General features: G+C 37.8%; 1 protein-coding gene across 1 annotated transcript in view; it reads right to left on the bottom strand.

Moving 5' to 3' along the window:
* LAMA2 (laminin subunit alpha 2) overlaps positions 1–14577 on the bottom strand; it is a 707066-nt gene that overhangs the window by 230696 nt on the left and 461793 nt on the right. Inside the window, exons 21-22 of the mRNA XM_070376649.1 lie at positions 10070–10250; positions 4208–4344 (exon numbers count right to left, since the gene is read on the bottom strand). Coding sequence (XP_070232750.1) covers positions 4208–4344; positions 10070–10250 — 318 coding nt within the window. The remainder of the gene's footprint in view (positions 1–4207; positions 4345–10069; positions 10251–14577) is intronic.

Genomic DNA, 14577 nt, shown 5'->3' with positions numbered 1-14577 from the left:
CTTGCTATCCTAACACAGTGAAAATTCTGTTGTATGTATATAACATCAATGCTTATTTTAATTACAGCATTGCATTTTTAGCTTCTTTTCAATAATTTTTTTGTTTCATCTCAGCAGCAATTTTCAATTTGCTGCTCATCCACATATCTCGTCTTCTATTCCTTAAGGCTTTCTGCTTCTGATTTAGAGCTCAAAGCTCCTTGAATTTAAATGAAAATTTAAGTGAATTACTAAAATGTTATTTAAGATCTTGGAATACATCATTTTCAGAGATCAGCTGTGCCAAGGATCTCTCTGCTGTCTCTGAGCTCTAAACTCACTCCTCTTTGCCTTGTTTTATGACATTACAGTTAGACCTCTACGGACATTTCCCCCTGGCCAGTAACAGAATGTTAAACTTAGTCTTTAGAGGGTCCAGGAGAGACCCAAATAAGGCCATGGTCATGGAAAGACATTTCTCTTCTGGGTTGTGGTTCTTCATTACTATCATCATCACTATCATTTACTTATTTAGCATGGGAGCCCGGAGGCCCATAAAGAATCCCAAGCTGTGCCATCAGGCCACTCTCTCCCCTGCTGTTTAGGTCTGCACTCAAGCACTGACCATGACAGGCTGCTTCTCAGTAGCTCCAGCAAGTCTGCATCCTCCAGTAATGATGGGCAGTGTCTATAGGCCAGCACTTGCCCATAAACTCTGGCAAGTTATTTATTATCGTTGTTGTTGTTGCTGTTGTACCACCAGCAGGCTGTGTAGCCCTGTGGTTGCCACAGTCTCTTCAAAGATGTCTGAACCCAAGTATTGTTGGGAGTGGAGAACGGGGGAAGACCTTGCTTCCTTTACAGTCCACCCCTTTACCCTTGGGGCTTCCCTGATAGCTCAGGTAAACAACCTGCTTGCAGTGCAGGAGACTCGGTCAGGAAGATTCCCCTGAAGGGAATGGCTACTCACTCCAGTATTCTTGCCTGGAGAATCCCAGGGACAGAGGATCCTGGCGGGTCCAAGGGGTCACAAAGGGTAGGATACAACTGAGTGCCTAACACTTTCATTTTCCCCTCAGCCTGGAAGTAGTAGCTACTCTTTTGGACCTACCACTTCAGGATCTTTCATATCCGTTTTTTATCCTTTTTGTAACTAACTTTTATCAGTTAACAATTCTTTATATTCTACTTTCCCTGTTTATTCCCTGGTGGTTCAGATGGTAAAGCGTCTGCCTGCAATGCAGGAGACCTGGGTTCGATCCCTGGGTTGGGAAGATCCCCTGGAGAAGGAAATGGCAACCCACTCCAGTACTCTTGCCTGGAAAATCCCATGGACAGAGGAGCCTGGTAAGCTATGGTCCATGGGGTCGCAAAGAGTCAGACACAACTGAACGACTTCACTTTCTTTCTTTCTTTCCCTGTTTAAGTTTCCCTGGTGTGGTTTCTGTCTCCCTAGAGGGTATCACCTCTCTCTGTGTCTGAGTTTACCACCATCAGGGTTTGTACTTAGTCTATGACCTGACTCTTTTCGGTGCTTTCCTATTAATCTTCCTCCTCAGAACTATAGCTCTATGGAAGACTCATACACATAGTGACTTGCCAGATTTCCAGATCCAAGTCTGGCTGGATCTCACTTGGCATTTCTCACACTTTCATTGCTCAGCTCAATTCTTACATTCACCACTACTAAAGCAATTCCTGCTTCTGCTCCTGCCAAGAACTGAGTTATGGGACACCTCTTTCCAGGTTGTGATGTACAATCACTAGAGTCCCATCTATTATCTCTTTCCTGTCCAAATGTTTGGTAAAATATCTTCTCAGATTCTGATGTTAAAATATCACCTGGCCTTATTTTTGGTATCTTTATGATTCAGTATTTTTCTGTCTTCACTGTTCTCCAGTAAAAAGGCCTGCAGTATGGGATGCTGCTAAAAGTTATGTTAAACTCAAAGGACTAAAAGTGATTATTTATTACACTACAAACATTGCCATAGTTTCAAAAGCATAGAACAAAGCACTTCATCACGCCAAGTAACTTGTTCTTATAGAACATCAGATGTAGAATGAGAATTCAAAATAAGGATGACTGACTTATCCACTTAAGTAATTTTTCCTTACTTATTTAAACAAAATTGGCCATAATCAGAAATATAAATCTATGGTATGTTATGGAAACTATAATCACGTAATAAATTTTAAAATTGTCTTATGATATATTTAACTAAAATAAATGTATTAGATTTTATTAACTAAAATAACTTTCTTGAGACTTAAAAAAATTATGAAATGTCTATTTCTCAATTTATTACATAAAATGAAAGCATTAATTCTTAAAAACCAGTCAAAAAATTGGGACATTTTCAAATTGGGAAGTTTATTCAGGAAGTTATAGTAGAGAATAAATGAGACTATTAACCATATGTTTAGATGACACTGCAGCCAACATGAAACTTAAATCATAATTAGCTGTAATGTTTGTTTAGCAATAGAGGATTTATGCACTGTTCCCCTGCTAGTGAAAGATGGCAGGCTTTATATTCTACTTCAATAAAGGCTCAAATGATGTGTGTGCTCACACCTCAGCACAGAGAAATTATCCATGACACAAGGAAAGCTATAAATCTCAAAAATCACTGTTCATTTAGATTATAGTCAAAACAGATTTTAAATAGTAGAATACATCCTCATAAATAATTGTGAGGGCTCTATAAATTGTTTATAATTGTTCATAATGATGAAGTGTCTAGCTATTCAGAAATTTAGATTTGTAACAGTGGTTCAAAGTAATTAAAAAATTTCAATCAACTTCAGTCAACATAGTATTTACTCAATGATCAGTAAATGTAATGATAGAAAACATATAAATATTTAAAAAAAAACTTGGCCTAGGGTCTTCCCTGGTAGTCCAGTGGTTAAGAGTCCGCTTTGCAATGCATGGGGCGCAGGTTAGATTCCCTGGTCCAGAAGATCCCGACATGCCATGGAGTGACTAAGCCTATGCACCAAAACTACTGAGCCTGCATTCTACAGCCCTTGAGTGGCAACTACTGAGCTCAGGTACAGCAACTGCTGAAGCCTGTGCACCTTAGAGCCCATGTTCCACAAGAGAAGCCACTGCAATGAGAAATCTGCATTCCGCAATGAGTGAGCAGCCCTCCCTTGCTGCAACTGGAGAAAGCCCGCCCACAGCAATGAAGACCCAGCACAGCCGAAAATAGCTAAAATAACGTAAATAAATAAAATTATTGAAAAAACCTTACTTGGTCTGCATTCATCCATCATCTGTTGCAAAGCAAAACCTGGCAGTCATCCCTTAGCCTTCGCTTTCTTATTCCTTAAATAAATGAATTCAGCCATATCTTATTCAGTCATAAGAGTTGTAACTTAACCTTCCTTCTAAACACTAGTGGATAATTGAGGCCAAGCTGCTGTGGGGCTTCCCTGGTAGCTCAGTGGTAAAGTATCTGCCTGTAGGGCAGGAGCCACAGGATACACAGGTTTGATCCCTGGGTTGGGAAGATCTCCTGAAGGAGGGCATGGCAACCCACTCTAATGTTCTTGCCTGGAGAATCCCATGGACAGAGAGGCCTCGCAGGCTACAGTTTATGGGGTCCCAAAGAGTGGGACATGAATGACTTAGCACACACACACAAGCTTCTATCAACTCTCACCAACATTTTTGCAACAGCCTTATAAGCAACCTTCTGCCCTGAAGCTGTATAAATTTCTCTAAATGTGAGTCTGGCCATATCACTTACTATGGTTCACTCATGGAAAAAATGGGGAATTTTGTAAGCTAAAGGTTGTTTAAATGACTTCAGAATCCTCTCAACTAGCTCCTGAAAACTGATATCTAGGTAAAATTTTGGGGGAATTCTTGTGGATTTTTTAAAAATTCATTCTTAATTTCCTTGTACTTTGGAGATATATTAACATTTCATTGTGTGTAGGTATGAAGTTAGAGATGTTTCTAGTTTTATTTTATAATTTTTGGTTCTTTGTCTTCCTTTTTTGAAAGTATCATGGATTAAGCTATATAAATGTGTACTTGCTTTACTCATCTTTCCTATAAGTAAAATGTAAGATAATGATCGATTCTGCAATCATGCTATAGCAATAGATCTGTATCGTTTTGTAATACTGACTCTTGAAATGCCCAACTACAGAGTTCTACCAAAATAGAAATCCTTAAATGACATTATGAAATGAAATAAAGCAATTCACTCACCTTACAACCAGTGGTGATGCTGTGGCCCCAGGTACGAGGTGCACATTTAGAACATTTCTCTCCAATGGTATTGGGTGGGCAAATGCATCGACCAGTCTTTGGGTCACAGTTATTACCCAGATGGGAACAGTCACAAGCTTCACAGGTGAAAGGATTAAAAAAGAAAAAAAAATGATATAAAGTGTTGAGTTTTTTGTTTGTGGGTTTCTCTGTGATTTATGATGTTTATTTTCCATACTATAGTTAAAGATCCTTGAAAATGACAACTCACTTCATTCATTTTTCATATCATAGTACCGTATAATTCCCCAGGAGGAGGGCATGGCAACCCACTCCAGTATTTTGGCCTGGAGAATCCCATGGACAGAAGAGCCTGGGCTATAGTCTACAGGGTTGCAAGGAGTCAGACACGATTGAAGCGACTGAGCACACATGCACACAAGCATAGTATACACCAGAGTGGTTGTTCAGTAAATATATACTGAGTTTCACTAATAGCTTAAAAATGTCAAACATTTTTAGCTTTTTGATTAAGGATAAAAGGAACTGATGTATCAGATTTCCTGTTAACTGTATTCCCTTATATCTAAATACTATAAGGTTAATTGTTTTTAGATTTAAGTTCATAACTAAACATAACTACGGGCTTCCCTCATAGCTCAGTTGGTAAAGAATCTGCCTGCAGGAGATCAGGGTTCAATCCCTGTGTCAGGAAGATCCCCTGGAGAAGGAAGTGGCAACACACTCCAGCATTTTGGCCTGGAGAATTCCATGGACAGAGGAGTCCATGGAGTCGCAAGAGTCAGATACAACTTAGTGACTAAACCACCACCAAGTTCATAACTAATTTTCATGATCTATAGATTAATATTTCCTTCCTGTGAAGAGTGAAAACATCCGTGTCCATTACACGTTCTCAAAGAATGCAAACATAAGATCTGAAGATAAACAAAAAGATTTGACAGATCTTCAAAGCCATCCAAGACAAGGAAGGCATCCAAGGCCACTTTTAGCTACAGTTGACTCAGTTGCTGAGTACTTTTTACTGCACCATTTCAAATCAAAGAAGTGAAAGAAAGAAAAATGCCATCAAATACTCAGATTCAAATAGAAGACTAATGTTATAAGAAATCTTTTAGTTAGTTACATGATGATTAAATCCTTTAAAAATACATTTAGGATATTTAAGTTCACTTTTCAAGGGGTCACACTTATCATTGCTCACAGGATCCTACCCCAGCTGTGGAAAATGTTTAGCACAACACTTGACATAAATGTTAGCCATTGTTTATTATTATTATTATTATTGTTGTGCTGATTTTAGGCCAAAGGACTTACTTTACGTGTACCACTTACTAAGAAAAAAATGCTTCACAATATGCTTAAATTTATGGGCTAAACAATGTCTTGGGACAGTTTGAATCATTACTTGCAAATAGAAATTAACCATTCAGTTAGGGAGTTTGAGATGGACATGTATACACCTCTATATTTAAAATGATACTTTATGGCCATTCAGTTCAGTTTCTCAGTCACATCTGACTCTGTGACCCCATAGACTGAAGCACACCAAGCTTTTTTGTCCATCACCAACTCGCAGAGCTTACTCAGACTCATGTCCATTGAGTCGGTGATGCCATCCAACCATCTCATCCTCTGTCGTCCCCTTCTCCTCCCGCCTTTAATCTTCCCCAGCATCAGGGTCTTTTCAAATGAGTAAGTTCTTCCCATCAGTTGGCAAAAGTATTGCAGTTTCAGCTTCAGCATCAGTCCTTCAATGAATACTCAGGACTGATTTCCTTTAGGATGGACTGGTTGGGTCTCCGTACAGTCCAAGAGACTCTCAAGAGTTTCCTCCAACACCACAGTTCAAAAGCATCAATTCTTGGTGCTCAGCTTTCTTTATAGTCCAACTCTCATATCCATACGTGACTACTGAAAAATTCATAGCTTTAACTAGACAGACCTTTTTGGCAATGTAATGTCTCTGATTTTTAATATGCTCTCTAGGTTGGACACAGCTTTTCTTCCAAAGAACAAGCGTCTTAAAATTCATGGCTGCAGTCACCATCTGCCATGATTTTGGAACCCAAAATTTAAGTCTGTCTGTTTCCATTCTCTCCCCATCTATTTGCCATGAAGTGATGGGACCAGATGCTATGATCTTAGTTTTCTAAATGCTGAGTTTTCAGCCAACTTTTTCACTCTCATCTTTCACTTTCATCAAGAGGCTCTTTAGTTCTTCTTCGCTTTCTGCCATAGGGTGGTGTCATCTGCCTATCTGAGGTTATTGATATTTCTCCTGGCAAGCTTGATTCCAGCTTGTACTTCATCCAGCCCAGCATTTCACATGATGTACAAAAGTATAAAAGTTATACTGTGTAAAAGTTAAATAAGCAGGGTGACAATATACAGCCTTGACATACTCCTTGCCTAATTTGGAATCAGTCTGTTGTTCCATGTCCAGTTCTAACTGTTGCTTCCTGACCTGCATATAGATTTCTTAGGAAGCAGGTCAGGTGGTCTGGCATTCCCATCTCTTTAAGAATTTTCCATAGTTTGTTGTGATCCACACAGTCAAAGGCTTTGACGTAGTCATAAAGCAGAGGTAGATGCTTTTCTGGAACTCTCTTGCTTTTTCGATGACCCAGAGGATGTTGGCAGTTTGATCTCTGGTTCCTCTGCCTTTTCTAAATCCAGTTTGAACATCTGGATGTTTATGGTTCAAGCACTGTTGAAGACTGACTTGGATAATTTTAGGCATTACTTTGCTAGTGTGTGGGATGAGTCCAGTTGTGGAGTAGTTTGAGCATTCCTTGGTATTGCCTTTCTTTGAAGTTGGAATGAAAACTGACCTTTTCCAGTCCTGTGGCCACTGCTGAGTTTTCCAAATTTGCTGACATATTGAGTGCAGCACTTTCATAGGATCATCTTTTAGGATTTAAAATAGCTCAACTGGAATTCCATCACCTCCACTAGCTTTGTTCATAGTGATGCTTCCTAAGGCCCACTTGACTTCACATTCCAGGATGTCTGGCTCTAGGTGAGTGATCACATCATCGTGGTTATCTCGGTCATGAAGATCTTTTTTGTATTGTTTTTTGTATACTCTTGCCACCTCTTCTTAATATCTTCTGTTTCTGTTAGGTCCATACCATTTCTATCCTTTATTGTGCCCATCTTTGCATGAAATATTCCCTTGGTATCTCTAATTTTCTTGAAGAGATCTCTAGTCTTTCCCATTCTATTGTTTTCCTCTATTTCTTTGCATTGATCTCTGAGGAAGGCTTTCTTATCTCTCCTTGCTATTGTTTGGAACCCTGCATTCAAATGGGTATATCTTTCTTTTCTCCTTTGCCTTTAGCTTCTCTTCTTTTCTCAGCTATTTGTAAGGCATCCTCAGACAACCATTTTACCTTTTTTCATTTCTTTTTCTTGGAGATGGTCTTGATCCCTGCCTCATGTACAATGTCATGAACCTCAATCCATAGTTCTTCAGCCACTCTCACATCTAATTCCTTGAATCTATTTCTCACTTCCACTGTATAATTGTAAGGGATTTGATTTTAGTCATACATGAATGGTCTAGTGGTTTTTCCCTACTTTCTTCAATTTAAGTCTGAATTTGGCAATAAGGAGTTCATGATCTGAGCCACAGTCAGTTCTCAGTCTTGTTTTTGCTGACTGTATAGAGCTTCTCCATCTTAGGCTGCAAAGTATATAATCTATCCGATTTCAGTATTGACCATCAAGCGATGTCCATGTGTAGAGTCTTCTCTTGTGTTGTTGGAAAAGGGTGTTTGTTATGAGCAATGAGTTCTCTTGGCAAAACTCCGTTAGCCTTTGCCTGCTTCATTTTGTATTCCAAGGACAAATTTGCCTGTTACTCCAGGTATCTCTTGACTTCATACTTTTTCATTCCACTCCCCTATAATGAAAAGGACATCTTTTTTGGGTGTTAGTGGTAGAAGGTCTTGCAGGTATTCATAGAACTGTTCAGCTTCAGCTTCTTCAGCACTACTGGTTGGGGCATAGACTTGGATTACTGTGATATTGAATGGTTTGCCTTGGAAATGAACAGAGATTATTTTGTCTTTTTTGAGATTGCATCCAAGTATTGCATTTCAAACTCTTTTGTTGACTATGACGGCTACTCCACTTCTTCTAAAGGACTCTTGCCCACAGTAGTAGATGGCCATTAAGTCACCTAATTCTTACAAAACCCAAGTGAGGCAGATACTATTATTTCCCTAATTTAATAGATGAAATTTGCAGGGTACAGTGAGGTGAGGTCACTCAGTCAAGGTCATATAATAATTGTTGGTGGTGTGCAGTGATAAGTTGCTTCAGTCATGTCTGACTCTTTGAGATGCTATGGACTGACCATAGCCCACCAGACTCTTCTGTCCATGGGATTCTCCTGGCAAGAATACTCGAGTGGGTTGCCACGCCCTCCTCCAGGGGATCTTCCTGACCCAGCGATTGAACCCACATCTCTAAAGTGGGAGAGCCACTAAACAAATCCAGGCTCTTTGGTGAGAGTCATGTTTTCAACCATAATGCTACCCTGCTGTTTTATGCTTAAAAAATTTTTTTTTCTGTTCTGCTTCTTTGGCTTAGAATGCTACTAGGTTTGCATTTCTAAAATGTTATCATCATTTCATCATTTTAAAATAATGTTTTTGATATTTATAATTTCTGGTAGTGGATATATTTGAATTTGTAGCACTTTTTCTTCAATTAATATTAAGTAAAAATGCTAGTGAGAGTTGTTTTTATAAAGAATAGAGTACATTTTAAAATGCAGCCTTATATACTTTTTAGTAACTACAGATATTGTCTTAGAGATTATACATAGATTCTTAGAAGATCTATAATAATAATATTCAGAATAATTTATAATGGCTTAATTTATGATAAAAACTGTTCATCAGAAGTAGTTGAGAATATCTTTAGGGTATTGGCTTTTAATATTATTCTTCCCACCCCTAACATAATTTTCTTTAGTAGTCAATAATCATGTCTTAAAATCTTGTCATGTATTTATCATGTTCTGAAAGCGTACGAGTATCATCAATGTTGTACTACTGAGTTTAGTAAATGAGAGTAATACTCTACCAAGTGATTATTGGAATAGAGGTCGATTCCAACTTAGTAGTATAAAATCAAGGCAAATGCTCAAACTTTACTTTCATCTGTACTGTTAATTCCTATTTTCTTAATTCAGGATCTGTAGGAAGGCTGTGGTAGACACATAAGAACCCTGCTTGAGGGAGCCAGCGTTAGCAACCCCGGCTTACATTTTCTCTGGAACTAACAAACATCTACAGCCAATCTATTTTGCTCTCAGAACATCACAGTTTTCAAGACACCTGAAAGTGGATGAAAACATTTTTTTTTTTTTTACCGTACCAGAAAAAGATATTAACTTCCCTGATTGTTGTACCAATTTTGCAACAGGAAAAGGGAAAGTTGAACTATATTAGCTTGGGAGTAAAGTTTAAACCAAGGTAACATTGGCACCAGAAAAACTGAACATCTCTTTCAAGCTGCAGTACCCTTTGAGTGACTGGCTGGACAGAGGTCACAGACGGAGGGAGACAGCAGAACTGGGATCTGCTGATGGGTTTTTATTGCAGGCACAGCTATTTACAGGGCAGTGTTTCAGATTACAATGTATTTCCTTTAACTTATTAAAAACATATGTCAAGCATTAGGTTAAGCATTTTTTTGTATTATATGTTTGCCTGTTGTCCTGGTGTATTTCATTTAATCTCTGGCAACCTTGTAGAACAAACTGCTATAGAAGCCTAAATACCAAACCAGGTAATAAATGCACTGAGCTTAGTCTCATTTACAGACCTGTGCATCCGCCTTCTTGGAAGTTGAAATAGCCGTGGGCACAGCGATCACATTTCTTTCCTGTTACTCCTGGCTGGCACCAACATTGACCACTCTCTTCACAGTCAAATGATTTGGACCCAAAGGAATTGCAGTTGCAGGGGATACACCCCCTTGCCGATTGGAGGCCAAAGGTTTCAGGCTGGCATAGAAGCAGAATGAGAAAAATTAGATTTAAATCAATTAATTCACAATGGCACTAGATGCACTGCAAGATCAGGTGGGAACAGAGGAGCCTGTGGGTTATAATGGTTCTTCAGTGATGTTATGACAATTGGACTATCATTTAATCTAGTGGACTTTTTCTACAATGTCCAAGAGAAAACTGCAATTACTCTGAAATTTCATTGAGATTATTGGTGGAATTAGGGTGTTATGATTCAGTCTGTGATATTTTCACCAGCCTTTCCCTATATGTCTCAAGATTCTAATGGCAATGTGGAAATAAGTGAGGATGGCAATTCTATTTAAAGAAAATTTTGGTTTCATTTCTAATAATCAGAATTGATTATTTTCAGACATTTTAAAGTCCTTTTACTGGTAAAAATGCTTTCAATATTATTGGGCAGCAGCCTAAAGTTAAAATAAATCTTTTTTCTCTTATATTGGGTCTAATTTTTGTCATATATCCATGAATACTTCTAATCATCATTACGGGGCTCACATGATAAATGTAACTCTTTGGTTATGCCTATACTGACAAAATAATTGGTGTAACTAACATCTAGTTTCTTGGGTTTCATCCTAACAATCAAAGTTGATTTGTGAGAACACATATCAGAGCACCAAATTAGGTAGATGAAGGGAAACTTCCATCTCTGATGAGTTATTCATATGCATATCTCTTATCTATTTGTAACAAATGACCTTCCATGGCCCAGCATCACTAGCTTTGGCTGACTTTCTGGAAATGCGTGTTAACAGACCTAGAATGACTACATTAGAAAATGCTGATGGATTAAAAATCATTCCTAGCAGAAAAGTGAAAAGCACATATCCTACTTAAAGTATGTCAGGGCTGTCTTTCAAGCAGAAGTTTGTCACATTATTATGATATTTTAATCTGGAAAATTAGTCTCAGTAATTACTTCTTTGTTAAACTAATTCTTATTTTGGAAAATTAGACTTAATAATTACTTCTTGGTAAAAATAAATCTTGCTATTTAATGTGAGCCACCTAAAGAGTAATGATTAAGCCTCATTATGTATTTTTGTCATTATTGTTAACAATATTAAAAATAAGTCCTATAAAACAAAATCATACTGAAAATTAGTCTCTTAAAATGATTGTTGCTAAGAATAGTTTTCTAAATAGTTTTCTAAATAGTTTTTTAAATCTAAAATGGGTTGATTATGGTTGATAATCATTTTAATCTTTACATTTGTTCTTCCTTTTGTTTTTAGTTCATTTGTTTTTATGAAATAAATAAAATAAATAGCTCTTTATTTTATTTTAGTTCTTGACATTATTTTTAGTTCTAATTCAGATTCACTGTATAATTAAAGAAATTGTGTGACACTTGTAACAAATGACCTTACTTGATTTTGAAATTAATTATAGGAAAAAAGAAAACATGTAATATTTTTATTCATAAAAAGCAATTCAGTGTACAATTCTAAATACCAGGCCTAGAGAAATCATCAGAAATTGAGAAAATGCATGCATGCTTATTACAGTATTATTTATCATAATAATGAGCAACCATAGAGGTACTTAAATGTTCAATGTTAGAGAAAAAGCTGAATAAAGTAAATTATGAGGCATTCATGTTATAAAATATATAAAATCATTAAAATCCTGTTTTGAAGCAATTTTAATGATATGAATATGAGTAGAATATAGCATTAAGTAAAATTTCAAAAAGCAGAATACAAAATTACATACACATTATGATTCTAATTACATACCCACAAAGGCACACATACCACTCAGACACAAACAAATAGAAACTTATATACATAGAAAAAAAGACTAGAGCATTACATAGTAACACTTTTTTTAAAAAGTAATATTTTGCATTTGTTTTTATTTCCTAAATTTTCTTGACTTAGAATGTGCGTTGTAGGGATAGTACTTTATCTTTACCTACTAAGTTTGCTTTACTTAGCATATCTATCTATACAAATATCCTTAATGGATAGACCAATAAAATAACTTTCAAATTACTACTTATTTTAAAAATTCCAAAGTTTATTATGTAAATAAATATATGAGAAGTAATGTCTCTATCATACTTTTCTAATATTTACCTAGTGTGGTTTTAAAACCTGAAAGTCAAAGTGGCTCAGTTGTGTCCGATTCTTTGTGACCCCATGGACTATACAGCCCATGGAATTCTCCAGGCCAGGATACTGGAGTGGGTAGCTGTTCCCTTCTCCAGGGGGTCTTCCCAACCCAGGGATTGAACCCAGGTCTCCTGCATTGCAGGTAGATTCTTTAACAGCTGAGCCACCAGGGAAGCCCAAGAATACTGGAGTGGGTGGCCTATCCCTTCTCCAGTGGATCTTCCCAACCCAGGAATTGAACCAGGTTCTCCTGCATTGCAGGCAGATTCTTTACCAACTGAGCTACAGTTATACCAAAACAAATATCACCAAATTTCAGTAATAAAATTTTAATAAATTGTTCAAAAATTTATTTCACAGTCCAGGGAAAACGCTGCAGTAAACAAATTTTAAAGAACATTCTTAGTAATTGAGATTAATGAGGTAAAACATATAGAGAAGCAAGTGCCTGCCTAGTCTCAGTGGGAAGTTTGATGAGCTCATATAATTTATTTTCATTTGGGATAATAATAAAAACTAGCACTTACATATTGTTCTTGCCAAGCAACATTTCTAAAGCCCTTTACAAATATGAACTCATTTAAATTCTTAAGACAATCCCGAAAGATAGTTATTATCATCAACTTTTTAGAGTGGTGAAACTGAGGCACAGAAGGGTCACATAGTTTGTTCAGCAGCTAGCCAGTTGTGGAGTCAGGATTCCAAATCAGCCAGGCTGGCTTCAGAGTCTGTGCTCTTAGCTGTCACATATACTGTATCAGAGGAAAAGTGGTCTCAGAACAAACCACCACTCCATACATCAGGGCTGTAGGATATGTAGGAAGAGGGTGTGAATAAGGGTTAATAATTCTGCTGAATTTATGTTTTGGAGACATTTTTGCATGCTCATGCTCAGTCATATATGACTCTTTGCAACCCCATGGACTGCAGCCCACTAGGCTCCTCTGTCCATGGAACTTTTCAGGCAAGAATATTGGAGTCGATTGCGAGTTCCTCCACCAGGGAATCTTCCTGAACCAGGGATTGAAGCCACATCTCCTGAGTCTCCCGCATTGGCAGGAGGATTCTTTAACACTTAAGCCATGTGGGAAAGCCCATTTTGGAGACATAGTGATCAGTTATGGTCCCTTTCTTTTACTCTAAATGTATGCATTTATTTCTGAAAAATATAATCTCTTTTAAAGATTTCTCCACTTAATAACAATAATAATAATAACACTAACACTACCTATCATTACTAAAAACTCTTCAGATGTGTGTTTTATACACTCCTCTCACGACAACCTGGAGACAGCCATAGCGGTGCCTGGGAAGACCTCCCTGCAAGAGAGCATGCGGTGGGAGTGTCACTAATTGACAAGCCCCAGCTTCCATTCTCTTGAATCTAGTGAATCATTCTAAGTCACACTTCTGCTAGTCAATTACTGGTTCACTGAACTACTCGAATCTTCCTGCTCCATCCAAGACTCCTCCAATGGGTAAGTTTTGCTTGGGCACTCCCAACTGGCCTGGCCAAGAATTTGAGATTTGGGCAGAATTCATTCAGTGAGTCTTTTCTATCCATAGTTTTTTCCCTCTCTCCTCCCACAGGGACAGACCCAACATTTCAGCACAAGTCTCCCTGCACATGATGCTCCATCCCCATTCCCCTTCACTGGAGTCTCCTCCAGTAAATCTCTTGGCATTTGCTCCTTGGAGGATCTGAGCCAACACACAAACTCTATGATGTAGTTCCTACTATGGATGAAGAAGCTGAATTACAAAAAGATATAAGAAACAGTTTTACGGTGGACCAGAAGTGTTGCAGCTGGGATTTGACCTCAGGCAGTCTGATATCAAAACCAGTTCTTTTCAAATGTCAATAAAGAGGCAAGAAATAAAACTATAAATTTGTTCTTCTGCCTTCCTCCCTCATCTTCCTCCCTTTCCCATCCCTCTTCCTCCTTCTTTTACCTCTTCCTTTCCTACTCCTTCTCCATCTCCTTCTTCTATTCCCTACCCTTAGTTCTCACCTAAGCTCTGATTCTCCACTGACAAGTCCTGTGTCCTGGTACTCAGCATCTTGGCCTCAGTCCTATTCCTCTCTCCCTGATCCTTTCTTCCTCTCTCTCCCTTCCCAAATTCCTTCCTTCCACCATTTGCTTTGTCTTGCCCTGTGAGAAGGAGGATCAAACTTTTATAGT

Source organism: Bos mutus, chromosome 9, assembly GCF_027580195.1.
Source record: "Bos mutus isolate GX-2022 chromosome 9, NWIPB_WYAK_1.1, whole genome shotgun sequence".
Lineage (NCBI taxonomy): Eukaryota > Metazoa > Chordata > Mammalia > Artiodactyla > Bovidae > Bos > Bos mutus.
The sequence above is the reverse complement of the archived record's forward strand: the minus strand, read 5'-3'. Positions and strand labels throughout refer to the sequence as shown.